Source organism: Micromonas commoda, chromosome 13 (assembly GCF_000090985.2).
Source record: "Micromonas commoda chromosome 13, complete sequence".
In the NCBI taxonomy this organism is placed as follows: domain Eukaryota; kingdom Viridiplantae; phylum Chlorophyta; class Mamiellophyceae; order Mamiellales; family Mamiellaceae; genus Micromonas; species Micromonas commoda.
In genome coordinates, this window is record NC_013050.1 from 166,039 (window position 1) to 185,549 (window position 19,511).

At 68.0% G+C, this 19,511-nt stretch overlaps 9 protein-coding genes across 9 annotated transcripts; 5 read left to right on the forward strand and 4 right to left on the reverse strand.

Annotated features, from left to right (window-relative positions):
- Positions 1–46: 46 nt before the first annotated feature.
- On the forward strand, positions 47–2,074 carry MICPUN_103686 (predicted protein; the record flags this gene model as incomplete). The annotated part of the gene is made up of 1 exon (XM_002505368.1): positions 47–2,074. The coding sequence occupies one exon, from the start codon at positions 47–49 to the stop codon at positions 2,072–2,074; it is 2,028 nt and encodes a 675-aa protein (XP_002505414.1).
- Positions 2,075–2,190: 116 nt separating this feature from the next.
- On the reverse strand, positions 2,191–2,553 carry MICPUN_63431 (predicted protein; the record flags this gene model as incomplete). The annotated part of the gene is made up of 1 exon (XM_002505619.1): positions 2,191–2,553. The coding sequence occupies one exon, from the start codon at positions 2,551–2,553 to the stop codon at positions 2,191–2,193; it is 363 nt and encodes a 120-aa protein (XP_002505665.1).
- An 88-nt stretch (positions 2,554–2,641) lies between these two features.
- Positions 2,642–8,042, reverse strand: MICPUN_63432 (predicted protein; the record flags this gene model as incomplete). Its single annotated transcript, XM_002505620.1, has 1 exon — positions 2,642–8,042. The coding sequence occupies one exon, from the start codon at positions 8,040–8,042 to the stop codon at positions 2,682–2,684; it is 5,361 nt and encodes a 1,786-aa protein (XP_002505666.1). The 3' UTR covers positions 2,642–2,681.
- A 319-nt stretch (positions 8,043–8,361) lies between these two features.
- Positions 8,362–10,659, forward strand: MICPUN_63433 (predicted protein; the record flags this gene model as incomplete). The annotated part of the gene is made up of 1 exon (XM_002505369.1): positions 8,362–10,659. One exon carries the CDS (start codon positions 8,362–8,364, stop codon positions 10,657–10,659), a length of 2,298 nt encoding a protein of 765 aa, XP_002505415.1.
- A 141-nt stretch (positions 10,660–10,800) lies between these two features.
- On the forward strand, positions 10,801–12,150 carry MICPUN_63434 (predicted protein; the record flags this gene model as incomplete). The annotated part of the gene is made up of 1 exon (XM_002505370.1): positions 10,801–12,150. One exon carries the CDS (start codon positions 10,801–10,803, stop codon positions 12,148–12,150), a length of 1,350 nt encoding a protein of 449 aa, XP_002505416.1.
- Positions 12,151–12,289: 139 nt separating this feature from the next.
- On the reverse strand, positions 12,290–13,747 carry MICPUN_63435 (predicted protein; the record flags this gene model as incomplete). The annotated part of the gene is made up of 1 exon (XM_002505621.1): positions 12,290–13,747. The coding sequence occupies one exon, from the start codon at positions 13,745–13,747 to the stop codon at positions 12,290–12,292; it is 1,458 nt and encodes a 485-aa protein (XP_002505667.1).
- A 642-nt stretch (positions 13,748–14,389) lies between these two features.
- Positions 14,390–15,994, forward strand: MICPUN_106396 (predicted protein; the record flags this gene model as incomplete). The annotated part of the gene is made up of 1 exon (XM_002505371.1): positions 14,390–15,994. The coding sequence occupies one exon, from the start codon at positions 14,390–14,392 to the stop codon at positions 15,989–15,991; it is 1,602 nt and encodes a 533-aa protein (XP_002505417.1). The 3' UTR covers positions 15,992–15,994.
- A 383-nt stretch (positions 15,995–16,377) lies between these two features.
- MICPUN_103691 (mitochondrial carrier family) lies at positions 16,378–17,818 on the forward strand (the record flags this gene model as incomplete). Its single annotated transcript, XM_002505372.1, has 2 exons — positions 16,378–16,454; positions 16,606–17,818. The coding sequence occupies 2 exons, from the start codon at positions 16,378–16,380 to the stop codon at positions 17,816–17,818; spliced, it is 1,290 nt and encodes a 429-aa protein (XP_002505418.1).
- A 79-nt stretch (positions 17,819–17,897) lies between these two features.
- Positions 17,898–18,956, reverse strand: MICPUN_109335 (predicted protein; the record flags this gene model as incomplete). The annotated part of the gene is made up of 1 exon (XM_002505622.1): positions 17,898–18,956. A coding segment is annotated over exon 1 (875 nt), but the record flags the coding sequence as incomplete, so codon positions are not given.
- Between the last annotated feature and the right edge of the window lie 555 nt (positions 18,957–19,511).

Below are 19,511 nucleotides of genomic sequence, written 5' to 3' on the forward strand. Positions count from 1 at the left end.
TCGCAACAGCACTATCCATTCGCCGGGACCACGCGGAGGAGGCTCGATGTCGGCGGTCACCGCACGCGCCGCCGCGCCGAGCGCGACGCACGCGCACTACCGTCGTCGCGCACCCGCGCGTGTCGCCGCGCGCCCGCGCGCCTCGACCGACGGTGCGTCGAAGGCGTCGTCGTCGTCGTCGTCCGAGGACCCATCCGACTCGGGCCCGAATCACGTCGTCGTCATCCCGGGCTTCCTCAGCGGCTCGGACGCGTACGGCGGCATGGCTCGCGCGCTCGAAGCCACCGGGTGGTTCACGTCCGTCACCGTCGTCCCGATCACGCGCGACATGTGGTACCCGACGCTCCTGGGCGGGGACTTCGCGCCGATGCTCGACGCCATCGAAGCCACGGTTCGATCGATCGGCGAGACGAACGACGCCGACCGCGATGCGAACCCGCGACGCGACCTCTGCGTCGTGGGACACAGCGCCGGCGGATGGCTCGCGCGGCTGTGGATGGGCGACGCGCCGTACGTGAACGGCAGAGTTTACGGAGGGGCTCCGCGCGTCAAGACGCTGCTCACCCTCGGCACGCCCCACAACTCCCTCGAGGAGTACCCATTCGGACGAGTCCCGGAGCGACTCGCCGACGTCGTGAAGACGGGTTCGAACGGTTCGAGTGCCGAGGGTGCCGAGGGTGCCGAGGGTGCCGAGGGCGCGCACCCGGTGTGGACCGCGCAGAGGGCGCGCACGAGTTCGTTATCGCTGACCAACTTCTTGTACCCGGGCGCGTGGGCCGCGCCGGGAGTTCGCTACGTCTCCGTGCGAGGCGACGCGATCGCCGCCGCGTCCATCGTCGACGTCGCCGTCTTCCTCACCCTCGGCACCCTCGGCAACTTCGGCACCCTCGGCACCCTCGGGGAGGTGGCGGCGTGCGTCGGCGCTGGGGTGAGCTACCGCACAGCCACGGGCGGTGACTCAGCGCCCGGTGACTCACCGCCCGGCGTCCTTCGCGGAGACGGAGTCGCGCCGGTTGAAGCCGCGACGCTGGACGGGTCGGAGCGCGTCACGCTCGTCGGGGTGCCGCATCAGGCGACTTCCTCCAGAGGGGACGGGGATGTCGAGGGTGCCGAGGTCGATTCCCGAGGGCGGTGGTACGGGTCCCCGCGCGTGGTTACCGCTTGGGCGAGGCGTTTGTTGGAGCCAACGCCTGGCGGGGAGGAGACGGTGTTTGAATGGGAAATCGCGGGTAAGGGGATGCACGCACGGACGGCGGATGAGAACAAACGGCGTTACGATAAGGGCGATAAGGCCGACGTCGCGCCTCGCGGTTCGTACGACGCGACGGCGCTCGCGTCCGCGCTCGAGGCGGCGTTGAATGGCGGGTCGGATACGCTGGAAAACGTCGACGTCGCCGCCATCGCGCCCTTCGCCGGCGTCGACGATCGAAGGACCGTTTCGTCGACCGTCACGACCGTTTCGAGCTCATCAGCCGCCGGGTCGCTGCTGTGGCAGTGCTGCCTCGCCGCTCGCAACCGCGTCCCGGGCGCGACGACGATCGCGCGCGCGCTCCTTCGCGACGCTCGCGCAAATCCCAACGCGGGCGGCTCACACGGCGGCGCGCCCGGCACAGCTGGCGACGACGATTTCTTCTCGACGTCGCCGCTGTGGTGGGCGGCGAGCGCGGTGGAGGCTGGCGCCGGCACCGACGCGCTCGACCTCGTGCGCGAGTTGATCGACGCGGGCGCTGACGTCGACGCGTTTGGTCGGTACGACGGCGTGGAGGGCCCGCCGCTGTGGTGGGCGGCGATCGCGGCGAGAAACGGGGAGGGTCGGAATGCCGTCGACCTCGCGAGAGTTCTCATCGGCGCCCGCGCGTCCGTGCACGTCCGATGCAGTTACGGTCCGGGCGTGGTGCGAACGTCGCCGCTGGTGTTGGCGGCGCAGGGCGTGCCGGGGAACGGGACGTGCAAGGAGCTGGCGCGTGTGCTCTTCGTCGCGGGCGCGAGGCTGGACGCGGCGGATGCGGCGGCGCTGGCGCTGTACAGGTTCGGATCGGCGGTGAGCGTCGTCAAGAGCGAGATCGGCGCGTGATGTGGTGTGGCGCGAAGGTAGTCTATGATAGTTCCCGGATGTCGCCCGCGGGTGCGAGTGTCCGCGCGCGCGAGACGTCGAGAACGCAACGTCGTCATGTTATTCATGCCCGCTCGTCACTTTCGTTCCACCTTTTTCAACAGTACCGGGCTTATCGTCCACTCCGCGTGGTGGTTGGTGACTGCAACGGTCTTCTGGTTGACCTTCTTGACTGTTCCTCTTTCCTGATTTCCTCTTTTGTCCGTCCATGTCACCGTGTCGCCGGGTTTAAACGCGTTGGCTGCGAGCAACAACAAGCGATCTTGCCTTTTATCTACTGCTTCGAGCACCAGGTCCAGCTCTTCCTGCGTGCAGCGGGAGATGCATTGAGTGATGAACGCGATCGATCTCCGCATTTGCGCCTTATCGATCTCCGGCGCGGGCTTGGCATCGGTCGCCTCCGCGTCGGAATCGTCCTGCTTGCGTTTCTTGGGCGGCATGTTGTGGAGAGGCAGAGCCACGACGTATCGGCCAAATAAAGCCACGACGATCGGCCGTTCCAAGAAAAAAACGTCTTTTGAATTCTCAGACAGTGACGGTGTTACAGTTACAGTATTACCGAGTCGGCTCACCGATTGTTCGTCACGACGCGGTCGAAGGGCGCGCGACGCGTCGGGGAGTCGTCCCGAAGCGACATCTTCGTCGTCCGTCGGGTAAGGTCTTCGCCGTCCGAGTCCGAGGACGAGTCCGACGACGACGAGTCCGACGACGACGAATTCGACGTCGAGTCCGAATCGGTCGAGTCCGAATCCTCCGTGTCAGAGTCGTCTCCAGACGAGTCATCGCCCGACGAGTACCCCCCCGCATCCACCCCCTCCCTCACCGCGCCGGCGCCGGCGCCGCCTTCCCCTTTCCCGCCGTCCTTCCCCCCTTTTTTGCCCTTCTTCTTCTTCTCACCCGGCGGACCGATCATCCGAGCCACCTCCGCGCGGGTATCCGTCACCCGCGCCACCTGCGCGGCGCCCTCGTCCAGCGCGTAGATTCGCACACCCTTGTGTCCAGCCGTGGCGACCACCAGCAGCGCGCGCACCGAAGCGCCGGCCGCACCGTGTTGGTTGCCGCCCTTGTTGCCCGGGACGAACGCGCTGGACACCTCGCCCGTCGGGTTTGGGTTCCGCAGCGTCTCCATGCACTCGATCTGGTCGCCGCCCACGCCGGGCAGGTCAAACGCGTGGACCATCAAACCGGACGCGAGGCTGAAAACCCCGAGGTTACCCGCGCCGACGGGCACGATGAGGTGCTCGGTGCCGAGCGAGGGCGTCACCCCCGCGAGCACGAACGGGTACGGCGCCGGGTCTTTCCACCCCTTTTGAACCTCCTCCGCGTACGCGTCTGCCTCCGGCCCGTTCATGTTCTTGGGCCTGTTCGGTTTGTCGCCCCAGCCCCGGCCGGGGGGCGCGGGGAAAGGGTTGGGCAGGTCCATGCGCGGAACCGTGGGTTTCATGTCGTCGAGGGAGTACACGTGCGCGGTGAAGTACGGCTCGGCGTGCTCCGCGGCTTCCAGTCCCCCAGCGCGGAATGCGGCTTTGCAAATCCCCCCGATTCTGCGAATGACAACCAAATCCGCGACGCCGGACTCGTGCGCGATCTTCGCCCCCACCACGGTGGCCTCCGCCCGGGCGGTGACGAACCTCTGCCTGTGTCGCGTTAGCAGCGCGTTCGACGTCTTGTTGTAGACGCTGAGGAAGTAATCGGAGTGATCGCCGGGTTTGATGACGAATCCCGATTTCTTGGCCAACGCGCCGGCGCCCTCGAACCCGTTCTCGTCGATGGTGTCCAGAGCCGCCTCCGGGTCCAGCCTGGGCGCGCCCGGCGCCTTCTCGCCCTTGAGCTTGTTGACGTACGGGACGTGCCTCGTGAGCGCGTTGACCGCCGCGGCCGCCTCCTTGTCGGCGGTGATCCATTCCTTATCCTTGGGCGCCTCCACCGCGCGTCGCCCCTTCTTGGAGAAGGAGGCGAGAAACGTGGCGTGCGTGTGCGTCACGTCGCGAGCCGGGTCGCCGTCCGTGCCTGCCGCGACCCCACGCGCGCCGCCCGGGTGTATCTGCACCCTCGGTCCCGCCGGAACTTGCGCGGTGACCTCCTTGGGGAGCCTCCACTGACCCAAGGGCGAGTGCCAGCAAAAGCCGCTTCGACCCTGCCCACCCTGAAACGCCGCCCAGAGGCACACGTTGCCGTCGGCGTCCACGCTGACGATGGAGGCGCTATCCGGGAGGGTATCGATGAACACCACCGGCGCGGTGTGCCCGCGGTACAGGTCCTGCGAGTACAGGTCCGACGCCGGGTGTTCCTCGCCTTTACGAATCCGCGCCTTGGCCTCCTTCGTGGATTTCTTCCCCGGCGCGATTGGGTTGACGTCTGGCGAGAGCAACCGGGTTCGCTCCGCCTTGCCCATGTGCGAACCCGCGCCCATCTTGAAGTTGTCCGCGGCGTCGAGGAGCTGGTCGATACCGGCGACGTTCGTCTGCCCCGGGACGGACGCCCAGTGCTCGCTCGGGTCGAGCCGCTGCCTCCGACGCTTGCGCTTGTCCGCGTCCTCCTCCTCTGACTCGGACTCGGAGGACTGGATGGTGAGAATCTCATCCAGGGGTCCCTTACCAGCCTTCTTCGCGGCGCCGATGCGGGAAAAGGCGTTCCCGCCGCCGTACGCGTTGGCGCCGCGGAACAGCGCGATCTCCCGCGCGCCCGTCCCCACCTCCCTGATGCCAATCGTCGCGCCGTCGGCGGAGACCACGTTGGGCCTCAACGTGGGCGACGTTCTAACGATGTCGCCGTTCGGCCGCGTGAACATGGCGTACGGTTGCCTCCCGCCGAGCGTGAACGCCGGAAAGAAGTGCGCGATCGTGATGGCGTCGTGGGACCAGGTCTCGCGCGAGTGTTTGCGCTTGTTCTGCTCGTCCAAGGCGCGCCTCTCCTCCTCCTCCATGTTCTTGCGCATCTCCTCCTTGCTCCCCTTCGCCGGCGCCTTTAAATCCTTCTTGCCGCCGCCGGCAGCCGCCTTGGCCGCGGCTTCCTTCTGCTGCTTGGCGAGAACGTCGGGATCGACGATGGGCGGGGGCGTCGCCTCGGGTGGGTAGGATGACGTCACGTGGTTCACGGGCGCGAGCCACAAAGTCTCGCCCATGCGAAGCTTCGCCTTCTTCTTCTTGTCCTTCTCGCCAGCCTTGGCGGCGGAGACCAGCGTCCACATCCGGCTCATCCCGCCGCGCTCCGCGCTGGCAATCTGGCACCCGTCCGCGCTCCAATCCAGCGCGGTGACGGCGGTGTAAAGCGCCGTCGGGTCCGTGCTCGTCTCCTCGCCCTCTGTGCGCTCGATCGGCCCCGTGCCGTTGATCCCGACTGGATCCGGCTCCCTATCCGGATGAGGGTTCAGCTTAGCCTTGGCGATGACCACCGGCTCCGTGGGAACCCGTCGGGACTTGGGCTTCTTCGCCGCACCCGGGGTGGATTCGCCCTTCTTCGTTCCTCCGCCGAACCAACCGCCTCCTCCTCCCTTGCCCTTGCCCTTGTCCGGGGAGTTTGGCCCGGCGTTTTCGTCGTCTTCGTCGGAGGCGTAGTCGTCGCCCCCCGGAAATTTCCAAATGACGATTTCGCCTCTGCTGGTGCCCGCGGCCAGGTTGAGGTTCCTTCCGGGCGCGGCGCGCACGGACGTCACCGCGCTCGCCGTCTTTAGCACCGACTTACCGGCGAAGCTCTCGGTGACCCTCACGTTTCCCCAGTACCGAGCCTCCGCCTTTGCCGCGACCCTGTGCACGTGGATCGGCGGAGGGGGCTCCGCCAGGCGGCCGAGGTTGGCCACCCCGGTCCTCGGCGGGTTATGCGCCCGGCCCACGGCGTCCGCCTCCGCGGCTCTCGCGCGATCCTCCAGCTTCTTCTTGTACTCCGCGCGTTCCTCGTCCGACGTGTCGTATTCCGATTCGTCGTCGCTGGTGTCCGACGCCGTCGACGACTCGGAGTCGCCCGCGCCCGCGGGTCCCGCGTCTTTCTTTGGAGCAAACGCCGCCATCTCCACGCCCCGCCCCACGCCGGGCGGCGGCGACGCCTCGCGTATGGGCTGCGTGTGGTGGAACACCAACCCCCTGGGCCTTCGCCGCTGCATCTCCCCGAGCATGAGCTGGCACGCGTGTCTGTCGACCCGGGTTTCGTACGCAACGCCGGTTTCGTCCTCCTCGTCCGAGCTCGACGTGGACCATTCAACATCCAACGCGTCCGTCGTCCCCTCCGCGTCCAACACGGCGCGGTCGAACTCGAAGTCGTCGTCGTCGTCGTCCCCGCCGCCCTTCTTGGGCTTCGACCACCCCTTTGGCTCGACGTCGTCCCCTAAAGCCTTCTTCTTACCGCCGAAGAAGCCGCCAGCCTTTTTCGCAGCCTTTTTCTCCCGAGCCCTCCGCTCCTTCTCTCGCTTCTTACGGCGCGCCTTCTGCTCCGGGGTCTCGTCGGGCTCGGGCTCCCAGAAGGAGAGCTCGTTCACCGCGGCACCGTCCAGGCGCGAGATGACCGCCGCCGCGATGGCCTTGGCGACGAAGGCGCCGGAGGAGGCGTACTGCGCCTCGACCTCGGCGACGATGCCCTGCGCCTCCGACGCGCAAATCTCCCTCACCAGCGAATCGGCAATCTGTCTGCATATGGCATCCGTGCGCACGGACTCCTGGCGCCGCCACTCGCGCCTGCTCTCCGTCAGCGACCACTCAGTGGGCTGCGTGGCCACCTTGTTGACGACGATGTCGCAGATTTCGACCGCGAGCTCGCGGCACATGTTCTCGATGGTTCCCCCAACCTTATTTGTAGGCGTCTTCGGCCGAAGCGTCGTCAAGTCCGTCTCGCCGGTGTAAGATTCCGTGGACTGGAGGTACTTGAGCCGCGCGGCGACGGGCATGTGTGCGAGCTTCATCTTCAGCAAACGATCCTTCGCCTTGGCCGGCACGTACGTCAGCCGCCGCTTATCGCCGCCGCCGCCCAGTTCCTTGACCAACCGCTTCACGAGCTCCTCGCGCTTGAGGTTCTTCATCTCCGCGGGCTGCTCCGGGAACACGAACGGCGACACCGGCCGGTGGAAAGACTTGACCGAGTCGGTATCGCTGTCGGGTTCGTACCACTTCTTCTTCGGAGCCACCTGAAACAGTCCCTTGTACTCGACTTTGCGTTCCTTGCGAAGCTTGCGCGAGGCGGATCGACGCGGCGTGAGCCCGCTTTGCCGCGTCAGCCGCGGCGTGTCCGGATCTTGGGCCCGCGTCGGTGACGACGGCACCCCCGACGGCACCCCTGACGGCACCCTGGGGGTGAGCACAATCTCGGACCGTTCGGAAGATGATTCGTCTCGGGAAGAGCCGTCGTCGTCGGTTGAGCCGTCGTAATCGCTGCTCTCCAAGCCGAGCTCCGCAGCCTCCGCGCGCATCCTCGCCGCGTGCCTCGCCTTGTCCTTCCGAATGTCCTCCAGCTCCCGTTGCCTCTCGTACAGCCTGTCGGTCTCGCGAAGTAAGTCCCGCTGGCGCTTCTCCAGCGCCTGCCTCCTCGCCGCGAGTTCGCCGAGGTATCCGCTGTGATCGCCCCGTCTCGCCGCGTACGCGTCTCGCAGGGTCGCCATCGCCTCGTGCAGCGACTGCGCGTCCGGGTCCCGGGGGTCCGGGTCCGACAACGGCGCGGTGAGGAGCTGCTCGACGAGCTCGCCGAGGTCCTCGTCGCGGTCGATGGCGCCCGAGCGGACGAGCGCGGCTCTCAGCGCGGGGGTGGACGCGAGCGCCTCGCGCACGAACGCGGCGCGCGCGGCGTTTTTGCGCTGGAAGCGCTGCTCCATGCGGGACTGCTCCAGCGCGAGGGCCTCGCGCTCGGCGGTGACGCGCCGCAAAGCCTCGGCGGCATCCTCCTCGGGGAGCCCGAAGAGGCTCCTGGTGAGCGGGTCGTCGTCCTTCTCGCCGGGCGCCGCGGACATCTGGCGTTGACTTTTTGAATCTCTCGGAGGGGGAGACGCGCGCGCCGGCGCAATCCTCGCGTCCCGCGCGTGCCCCCGCCGGCTCCGGCTCCCGCGCGCGGTGACGTCTGAGGGTGTGTCCGCCTACGAGCGCCGCGTCCGACCCTGTGCCCGAAGGACCGCGCGCCCGTCTCTGACGATGTCGCGGTTCAGGTGCCGTCTGCCAAAAACATGTCCGGCCGGACAAATGCGGTCGGTTGTCACAAATGCGCCATAACAATTAACCTCGCCACGTGGGAGCTCCCGAACCGAGAAAACGAACCAACGAAGCATCACAACGATGGCCGCGGCGCTCTCGCCCTCGACGGGCGGCGCCGCCCCGCACGGCTTCGCCGCGCGGGTTCGCCTCAACGTGGACCCCGTCCTCCTGCGCGAGTCTAAGCGCAGGCCCGAGATCGCGTACTCGTGGTTTCCCCTCCCCGCCGCCGCCGCCCCGACGTTCGGGGCGTCGTCGAGATGCACCGTCGACGCGCTGGCGAGGTCGATACACGCGTCGCTCGGCCTGCTTTGTCAATCGCATCGCGACCTGCTGCTGCGCGTCGACGGGTACGCGCTGGCGCACGAGCTGGACATAGCGGTGGTCAGGGACGGCGACGTGGTGCACGTGAGCGCGCCCGACAGCCTGCACGGCGGCCCGTGGCCCGAGTCACCCGCGCCAGGCGTCGTCGGCGCGGCCACGCTTCCAACGAACTTTTTCGTGACGACGACGCCCGCGACGGCGCCGCCGGCGCTGGCGCCGCGTCGGGAGGCGATGGAGACGGCGCCGGAGCGGGAGCGGGACGGCGAGGGGAAGGATAGGAGCAGGAGCGCGAGGCGTAAGGCGCTCAAGCGCGCGCGCGCGCGTGCGGAGAAGTACGGGTCCGCGGGCGGCGGCGGTTCCGGGCGCGAGATTCAGCCGCCGCCCGCCGCACCGCCGACGAAGCGCTCGAGGCTCGCGCGGGGCGACCACCACCCCGACCGACGCCGCGTCATCCACCCCGCGCCCGCCGGCGCCGACTCGCTCGATCCCAACGGCGACCTCGCCGCCAACGGCGGGTCACTCGCCACGTGGGACGAGCGCGGGTGGGTGCCGCGCCCCGACGACGCCGCCCTCGCCGCCGCGCAGGCTGCCGCGCAGATGGCGGGCGCCTGCGCGAAAAACGCGACGAGGAAGAAGATTGCCTTCGGCGGCGAGGCTAACGACCGCCCGTCCTCATCGTCTTCATCCTCGTCTTCATCCGACGCGTCATCATCCTCGTCGTCGGACTCGGACTCGTCATCCGGAGACGACGAAGACGAGGGCACCGGCGGTGGCGACACAACCGGCGGCGACGAAGACGCTCTTCGCGACGAGTGGCTCGCGCTGGCCGCAAACGACGATCACGAGCTTGGCGCCGGCGAGGACTGCGACGGACGCGTCGAGCAGGGCGACGTGCTGGCGTACGCCCTGCACGGCCGAACGCTCGTGGGCGTCGTGGAATCGACGCAGCCGGACTTTGGCGGCGACGGCGGCGGCGTTCGAGTCTCCGCTCGGCTGGCGCCGCACCCCGAGCGTCGCCGGCTGAAAGGATTGGCCTTTGCCGCGAAACTCATCGCGAGCTTCGGGGGCGAAGCTCATCGCGACCGACCGCCGCCGCCTTTCGACGGCATCGAGCCCAACGGTACCGTCACCGTCGGCGTCGACGACCTCGTCCGCACCGCGAAACTCGTCGGCGGTCCCCGGTTCAAGCGAGCCGCACAGCTGGCGAATGAGAGCCAAAAGTCGGGGGACAAAGAAACGAAAGGAGACAAAGAAAGGAAGCGCACCCCCGCGATCGAGGCGGATCTGGAGGACGCGTCCGCCGAGGGAAGCGACCCGGACGAGGTCCGCGAAGAGACGCGGTGGCTGGACGCGGCGAGGCCCAAGGAGGACCCGCCGCCGATGGAGCACAGGGGGTGGACGTGGGAAGATCTCATCAACGACCACGCGTACGATCCGTACCAGACGCTCGGGTACGATCCGACAAACGCAGCGCCCACGCACGATAGGTCGGACAAGGCGATCGAGAGGGACACGGACGACGTCCCGAGGAAGGTGCCGGCGCCGGGCGCGGCGCCCACGGGCGCGGCGCTTTCGCACAGGTGGAGGCAATCGGGCGCCGCCGCCGCTGCTGCCGCGGCGGCGGCTGCGGCGGCGGCTGGTGGGGGTGGAGAGACGGCCGACTCATCGGGCGGCGGCGCGCAATCGGAACCCGAGAGAGCCCCGACGCCGGATCCGCCGCCGGAGCCCCGCGTCGCGGCCGCGCCGCCGCCCAAGTCCCCGAAGGGGCCCGGCAAGGGCCCGAGGGGACGACCGAAGGGGTGCCCGGAGCAACGCGCTCTGGAGGTTGTGTTCAAGCGGAGCATGGACGAGTGGCGAAAGTCGCTGCCGAGGGGGAAGCGGGACAAGCTCGACAAGGACCTGAAGGTCAAGCCGGGCGCCCCCGCCAAGGACTTTCACCTCATCGGCAGCATACACAAGATCCACTGGGACGACGATAAGAGCCAGAAGCGCGCGGAGGTCGTGGCGGAGCTCAACAAGCTCTGGCAATCGTTCCAGATTTACCATCGAAAGGAGTAGCAACGCACTGTAAATACAAGCCTTACACGTATCATTCTTGGGCGCCAACAACACGTCAGGAAGCAGGCTGGCCGTGCCGAGCGGAAAGGCGCGTGTCCATCGGGGCGCGGGGGCCAGTCCGGGGGGCGACGCGCAGCCGCGATGGGGAGCGGCGCGCGCGCTCGTTCGCGGTCGTTCAAGCCGCGGGATAACTTCGCGGTGGAGGAGTCCCACCGCGCGTCGACCTCACCTCCCGGGGAGACGAGCGGCGGCGGCGGCGCGGCGTCGCTCGCTGCGGCGAGGCTCTCGTTTGGCCACGGCGCTTCGTCCGATGGGATTCGGGGATCGGGGCTGGGTCCCGCCGCCTCCGTCGCGGGCGAGCCGTGTCGAGCTTGCAGGGCCGCGGGGGCGTCCACGTCCGGTACGCACCGCGGCGGCGCGACGGGGAGGAGCCCACCGCGGATGAGCTCCGAGCTCGCGCGCGCGCTCGCCGCCGACGCGCAGGTGGCCGTCGCCATCGATCAACCCCACGCTGTCGCGGACGACGACGAGCCGGGGGGCGACGCGCAGCCGCGATGCACGTGCGGCAGGGGGTGGAACGAACGCGTCAGGAGGCTGAGCGAGACCATCGCGCAGGGACTCGTCGCAGCGACGGTGCCCGCGACGCGCGGTGCCCACGACGCGACGAACGAACGAATCGGAATCGGAATCGGAACCGCCGGCGGGGGAGGCGTCAGTGACTCACCGACGTGCGACGACGACATCCTCCTCTACGACGGCAGCGACGAGGGGAGGGCGCGGGAGGAGGCGGCGTCGGTGGCGGAGACACGCGGCGAAGAGCCCGGTGACTCACCGACCGGTGACTCACGGCCCGGTGACTCACCGGGAGGCGGTGACTCACCGGGAGTCATCCCGTGCGACGCGTGTCCGTCGTGCGACGACGCGTGCGGCGTCCAAAACTGCGCGACGTGCGGCGGCCCGCGCGGGTATCGAACCGGAGACGTCGAGGCGCTGAACGGTGGATCTTATCGCATGGCGCCCCCGGAGGAGGTGGCGGCGGCGGTGGACATCGCGACGGCGGCGGCGGCGAACCCTCGACGAACGGGATGGGGTCGAAGCGTCGGAGCCACGGACGACGACGCGCTAAACCCAAAACTAAACCTAGGGACGGGGGGTTTGCTCGTCGCGGGTGATACTAAGGGCAAGAAGAGACGGGAGAGCGTGCCGCTGACGTGCTGCCAGGTGAGACGTCATCGCCACGAGGGATCGCTGTGGCTCGTCGCCAACGGCAGGGTCTACGACGCCACCCTGTTCATGTACGATCACCCGGTGGGACCCGCGCCGATGCTGAGGGGCAGCGGGCGGGATAACACGGAGGACATGGAGATGCACTCGGGGGCGGCGCAGCGCGCGTGGCGGCGGCTGAGAATCGGGCACCTCGTGCCGTGCCCGGCGGCGGGATACGGGTATTTCAACCCGCCGCCGCGAGAGAGCCGGTGCGCTATCCAGTGAGCCCAGGTCGCGACGAGGATCGAGGTATTCCATACCCCCGAACCTAGACGAACGGATCGTGTACACGCTATTAATGATACACAGTATTAGAAGACGCGAAAGGCTAATCAGAACCCTAGAACCCTAGAACCCTAGAACCCTAGAACCCCACGCCGGGCAGCGGAGGGAAACCCCCGCCCCCGGCGACTTCGGCGTACCACTTGGAAAACTCTGCACCCGCCTGCGCGCCACCCACGGCGAGCCCGGACAGGAGGGTGGTCATGGCGCCTATGCGTATCCACCGCCAGTTCTCGTCGATCGCGAACCTCTTGCCGAATAGGTACGTGCCCACGGTCTCGAGCACCAGGTTTGTCCCGGGGATGATCACCTTGTAGTTTTGCCACACCCACTTGACCGTCGCGACGACTGGAAACGACCGGCGCTTGACGGAGATTGGATTGCCAAACTTATCCGTCGCGGCGAGCCCGTCGTGCATGCGAAACAAGGTGGCTTCGGGGCCGAGAAGCGCCTGGAAGGTATCCGGAACACCCACGATCGGCCGCTCCGCGTCCTGCTCCGACCGCAGCAAGGACACGAACTGCCTGTTGAGGTTACCCAGCGACGCCTCGTTGAGCACCGTCTCAAAGTTTCTGTAGTCGACAAAGACCGGGTTCAGCGTCCGCCCGTTCAGCTTGGCGAACATCTCCATGAGCTCCAGCATGGTCATCGTCTCCGGTCCCACGGCGTCGTACGCCCTCCACGTGTACTGCCGCACGCTGTCGATCTTCGGCCGAGCCCAGTCGTACCCGCTCGACTCGGAGACCTGGACCGGCCGCCGAGTGGGTTCCGTTAAGCTGACGTACGCTATCCGGCTCGCCGCGTCCTCAACCTCGAGCGGCTGCAACGGCGCGCGGCCGTTGCCCATTATGGGCGTTATCGGTAGGAGCGCGAGGTCCACCATGTTGATGTTATCCCCGCGCTGGCTCACCATCCCCTGCTCCTTGCTGTACAGTAAGCCCAGCGTGAACACCGTCGCCGGCAGCCGATCGATCCTAGCCAGCGCGTAATCGGCCATCGCCTTCCACCGGGAGTACGGCACCTGCCCCGCGCGCTCCGCCTTGACCGCCTGCGTCGAGGATTGCACCCAGTGCCCGAACCCGAGCGCCTCGCACGCGCGCGCGGCGGCGATGGGCGCCCGGTAGTTGACCGCCATCATCGCATCCGGTCGATCCGACCTCGGGCCCGCGAGCGCGGCGAGGTTGATGAACACCGCGTCCGGCCCTCCCATTCCCAGCGAACCCAGCTGGTCCCTCCAGCTGTCGAAGTCGTGCTGGTAGTAGTAGTCGCATCTGGTGGCGCGCACGGTGGACATGCGCTTGGAGCCGTAACGAGAGTAGAGCCGGCTCATGAGGTGCCCGGGAGACGAGGACAGGAGGATGACTTCGCCGGGCTCCAGGCCGTGGTCGCGTCGGTGCTCGTGCGCGTCGAGGACGGACTGGAGGACGCGGCTGCCCAGGAACCCCGCCGGGCCGGAGAGCGCGATCTGCTTCGGGGGAGCCTCGAGGAGAGCCGCCGAGGCGAACCGAAGCAGCGGGCTGAGGTTGCGAGCGGCAGACATGCTGCTGACTCACGGAGGAAATTAACAACGAGACCGGCAGACCGGGCGAGGGAAAGGGGGTATCCCAGGCGGTTTTCCGCGGGCTTCGAGCACCCGGACGCGCCGCTCGGATATCGAGGAGGTGCGTCGAGGCTGCCGAGGGCGCGGAGGCGGCGGCACCCGCGGCCGGAGCGCTCCCGAAGTTTGCGGGGGCTCCTCCGCCGAGAATTGTCAAAAAGTGCCGAAGCGAGGCGAAATGGATTTTTTCTCCTCGGTGCCGCCAACGCTCGCCGCTGAGACTGTTTGCTTGTGTGAATCGCCCTCGGGATTTCTCGACCAATCAGATTTGTCGTGGGTGATCCATCCATATCAGATCTCCCGTCCCCGTCCCCGTTGAGAGCGCTTCGGGGTTCCCCGGCACGCGCCACAACCGACGCCCCGAAGGGTACGCGCCCGTCGCCGGTCAACCGGCGCGCGAGAGTGTCCCCGCTGGAAGCACACGGAGCGACTCGTCGACGCGCTCAGACGCATCCCCCGACGCGCCCGCGCCGCGCGCGCGCATTCGCCCGCGCGAGCCGTTAACTTTTGGCATCCACCCCGTGCAGACTCGGCGCACGTGGCCCTAATCGCATCCGTCGCGCGAGTCGAGGCGAGCGCGGGAGGATGTGCGCGGCGTTCGCGCGCGGCGTGACCATCGCGGGAGCCGCGGCGGCCGCGACGACGCGGCCCGCGTCGTCCCACCGCGCGCGCCTCGCCACCGCCGCCCCCGCGCGTCGTCGCGCGCTCGCGCTCGGCGGCCGACCGACGCTCGTCCCCTCGAGTCGCGCCGTGTCCATCCACGGCCGCGGCCGCGCCGGTTTAGGGGCTTTACGGGCGTCGGCCGCGGGGAACAGGTCCAACGCATCCGAGGAGCTCACGGCGTCGGACGAGGACGGCGTCGTCGTCGAGGGCGTCGTGCTCGACGACGCGAAGGACGGGCACAGTCAGCACCACATCGGTCATGATAATCTCGACGATGCCGCTCACGTCTCGCACGCGGAGCATTCGCCGGTGGACGAGGAGGAGGAGAAGGCGTTCCGTCAGCAGGTGGCCACCGCGTTCGACGCCGTCGCGCGGGACGCCAACTTCCAGGAGGACCTGCGCAGGAGGAGCGCCGAGTCGAGTGAATCACCAGGCGGTGAGTCACCGGGGGGCGGGGATGCGGAATCGGTCACGCAACCGACCCCGACCCGGGCCGAGCTGTGGCGGCGCGCGATCAAGCTCCCGATGTACTCCGTCGCGCTCGCGCCCCTCCTCGTCGCGGGCGCCCTGTGCCACCACTGGTACGGCTGCGTCAACGTCCCCCAGTGGGGCGCTTTGGCCGGCGGCGCGTGTCTCGTCATCGCGTGGCTCAACCTCTCCAACGACGCCTGGGACGCGGCGACGGGCGTGGACGACTCCAAACCCGAGAGCGTCGTCCGCTTACTCGGCGGCGACGAGAGCGAGGACGCGAGGAAGGCGGCGGTGAACAAGGTGCACGCCATCGCGTTGGGGTGTCTCGCGCTCGGCGCGGGCGGGCTGTGCTACGCCGCGACGCAGCTGGCGACCAACGCCGCCGCCGACGTCGTGTACACCGTCCTCGCGATGCTCGGCGCCGCGGTCGCCGCGGGGCACGCGTACCAGGGCCCGCCGTTCAGGCTCAGCTACAAGGGTATGGGCGAGCCCCTGTGTTTCGCCGCGTTTGGCCCGTTGGCGACTGGGGCGTTTTACCTGGCGCTCGCGGGTGGCGTGCCCGGGGGTAGCGTGTGGATGGGCGTGCCGGCGACTCCGACGTTGCTTCAGCCCGGGGTGCTCGGCGCGGCGGTGTTGGTGGGTCTCACGACCACGTGCATCCTGTTCACCTCGCACTTCCACCAGGAGGAGGGCGATCGAGCCGCCGGGAAGAAGTCCCCCGTCGTCAGGCTGGGGTTGCGTAAGGCGATCGACGTCCTGCGCGGCGGCGTCCTCTTCCACCACTTCCTCGCGTCGTTCCTCGCGTTCAACGGATGGCTGCCCATCATGGGCGCGGTGGGCGTCTTCATCGCCATGCCGCTGTCCATCGGCGTGAGCTCGTTCGCCGCTCGACACGCGGACGCGCCGGCGGAGCTCTTTCGGACCAAGTACGGGGCTGTGCGGTGGCACGTGGCGCACGCGGTATTCTTGGCGTTGGGGTGCTGGCTGGACCCGTGGATGGTTTGGAACTGGCACAGGATCCCGGGGTTGGCGATGGGCGCGCCGTACGTGTGATGAGGGGGAGGAGGAGGAGGAGGAGGAGGAGGGGGGATCGATTCCCTGGGCGCCTGAGAGACGGCGCCCCGGTCGAACGGTATTATACAGAAAGGAGTTGAACCATTAGGACGTAATACTCTCCACCCGTGGGGGCGGCGGCGCTTGCTGCGGATAATCGAGCGAAACCATCGAACGCGGTGTCCACCCGTGGCGCTGATACGCCTGCGCGGTGTCCTCTCGACGGCGTTGAGAGCGTCCTCCTCGCGCGCGTCTCTTCACCCCTTCGAAGAGAAAAACTCCCTTCATCGCCGCGTGTCTGCATCGACGTCATTTCATCGAGCTGCTGTGAGCGAAAGAAGAAATTCGTCGGTGTTTGACCTAACGACGAGCACTGCGACGGTCGCATGGACCTCGCTCCCTCGGAAACGTTCGAAGCGCCTCCGGCGTACACCATCATGGAGTCGAACAGCGCGGAGAAGAGGTGAGCGCCGCGACCACCCCTCGAACCCCACCTCCCGCCCAGCCCAGCCCCTCTCATCCCGGCTCGTTGTTGACTCGCGCGAACGAGCGTTTATTAACCCGGCCGCGCCCCGCGTCGCTGACCGGCCCGTCGTCCGTTCGCGCCATCGCAGGGTCATCCCGAACATTCACGGCGGTCGCGTGGAGCCCTACGCCGACGCCACGCTCGACGCCGTCGCCGGCGCGGGCGGCGCCCTCCTCGCCCTCCTCACCACCTATCCGCTCATGACGCTCAACACCCGGCAGCACACCGAGCATCGCGCCCGCGGGAAGAAGGGAAGGCGCGACGCCTCCTCCGCGTCGTCCCCGAGCGGGATGATCGCCGAACTCCGCCAGCTCATTCGCGAGGAGGGCGGCGTGAGCGCCCTCTACCGCGGCGTCGAGCCCGCCGTCATAGGCACCGTCGCGTCGCAAGCCGTGTACAACTACTTCTACTCCGCCATGCGCAACTACTACATGGCGAAGAAACGAACGAACCCGGGCCCTTTGTCCAACCTGGCCATCGCGTCCGCGGCCGGGTGCGTCAACGTCATGTGCACCATACCCATATGGACCGTGACGACGCGGATGCAGGCGGCGAGGAAGAAGGCGGACGAAGGCGCGACGTCAAACTCGAAGTCGCGATCATCGCCGCTCTCGAAAAAATCTCTTGCGTCGTCGTGGTCGTCCTGGACCAAGGGCAAAGACGGGACGAACGACGCGGAGAAACGTGGCCGCGGCGAGGGTGAAGGTAAGGGTGATGGCGAGATGAAGGGGTTCGTAGCGACCGCGGGCGAGGTGTGGCGCGACGGCGGCGTCGCCGGGTTTTGGCAGGGCGTGGTGCCGTCGCTCGTGATGGTCAGCAACCCGGCGCTTCAGTACGCGCTCTACGAGACCGTCGCGGACGGGTACAGGCGCGCGCGGAGACGACGGCGACGCGTGCGAGCGGGTTTGGGCGTCGGGTCGGTAAAGTCGGTAAAGTCGGTCACCTCGACGCGTTCAAACGACGAGCTCAGCGCGTGGGAGGTTTTCGCCGCGGCGTCGCTCGCCAAGCTCGGCGCGACGGTGGTTACGTATCCCATCCTGCTGGTCAAGTCCAGGCTGCAGTCGCAGTCGAAGGGGACGGAGGCGTCGATGCGGTACGACGGCGCGTTGGACGCGCTCAGGCGGATCGCGGCAGAGGAGGGACTCGGGGCGTTCTACAGGGGGTTCGGGACCAAGGCGACGCAGACGGTTTTCGCGGCGGCGCTCATGTTCGCCGCCAAGGAGGAAATCGCAAAGGCTGTCCAAGTCGCGTACGCGAAAATCGCGACGCGACGAGCCGCCGCCGCCGCGCTCCGTCGATGAAAAGAGCCGCCGCCGGGTAAATGTCGTGTTGGTCGTCGGGTGTATCGGTCGTCGTCGTCTCGTCGTACACGAACGTCGTCGTTTACGGCCGTAATACGTACATTCGCTAAGTAAAATCTAAGTGCGCGTCGCTACTCGCCACGGGGTGCCGGCTTCTCTGTTTAAGCGTCGAGCGTTAGTCATCATCCGCGGTCGCCGCCACGAGGACGCCCCCTACGTCCGCCAGGGGCTCCTCGCACACCGGGCACAGCTCGCTCCGCTCGTACCAGTCGAACACGCATCCGAGGTGGAAGTGATGTCCGCACACCAGCGGCGTCTTGGGGTTATCGGACGTGTACTCCTCGAAGCAAATCGGGCACGCGTCGTCGTCCGCGAGCGACGCCGCGCTCGCGGTTTTTCGGTGCGAACAACCGGCCGTTTCGACCGTTACGGGTCGGTCGGCCTTGGCGCGTGGGCCGGCGTCGATGACGTCGCCGCTCACCGCGCCCTGACCCACTTTCAAACCGGGAGACGCGGGCCGATTGAGCGACTCCCTTAAGAGTTTACCCCTCACGTCGTCGAGTTTATTACCTCTCGCATCGTCCCTGTTGTCCTCGTCCCAACCGGTTGGACCGACGGAACCCCCGGCGAGAGGAGGGGCGGATTCCGTGCGGTGATGCCCCGGCCGGGTCTTGAACGGCGATCGCGACGAATGCGTGCGCTTGGGGTTTGGCGAGACGGGCGATGGCACGGCTGTCGTCGCGGCGCACCCGCTCCCGTCCACGCTCTTCCTCCGTTCGTCCCCGCGCGACCGACCTCCCACCTCGCGCCCGCCTCGGTGCTCCTTGGTCGTCCCGACAAAGACGTCGCGATGGTCCGTGGGGGCGCCCGAGTGCGTCGAGTCCGATCGCGAATGCGTCGACTTGTTTGAAAGGAGGGACGATTCTAAGCCGTCGCCGTCGTCGCCGTCGCTCGAACCCCCGGGTGTGGACCGCGGCGTGTCGCCTCCCCTTCCCGGTGTCCCGTCGCCGTCACCGCCGTGCTCCGGGGTCTGTTGCGTCAGGGGGGAGGGCATCGGCGGCGCCTTGTACCCCGCGGGCCTGTAATCGTCCGGGAGCTGGCGATGGAGAAAGGGCGTGCCCGAGTTGAACCTCTCGCGCTCGCCGTTGCCGTCCAAGGAGCTGTCCCTGCTGCCCGGGGAGTCCGCGGTGCGAGGCGAGACGCAGCAGCACATCGTCATCTGGCGGGAGAACGGGAGTGGGAGGTGAGCGACGCGGGTTTGGGACGGGGCGGGGACGGCGCGCCTCGGACCGACCCGCGGTCTTCCTTCAAAAAATAAAAATAAAAATAAACGACGGGGAGAGACGGGCGGTCGGGGCGCCGCGGCCGGGCCTCGCGCGGGGTTCGACGGGTAACTCACGATCAAGTCCATGCACGTCGGGGGCGGTCGAGCCCGAGAGGTATTCCCGCGTCCCGAACCCTCCATCCCTCCCTCCTCGCTCTCGAGTCCCGAGCCCTGGAAAACGCCCGACTCGAGCTCGGGTCCAAAATAAATGCCGCTGACGACGACCCCTCGCGCGCTCGCGTGCGCCGGCTCGCGTGCCCGGACGCGCGCGCTCGGTCTCGACGGATGGTACGCGCACGACCGACGAGTAGATCCCCGGGGCGGGCGGGCGCGTTCGAAGTGCCGGCTCGCGGGACAGACGAGCGCCCC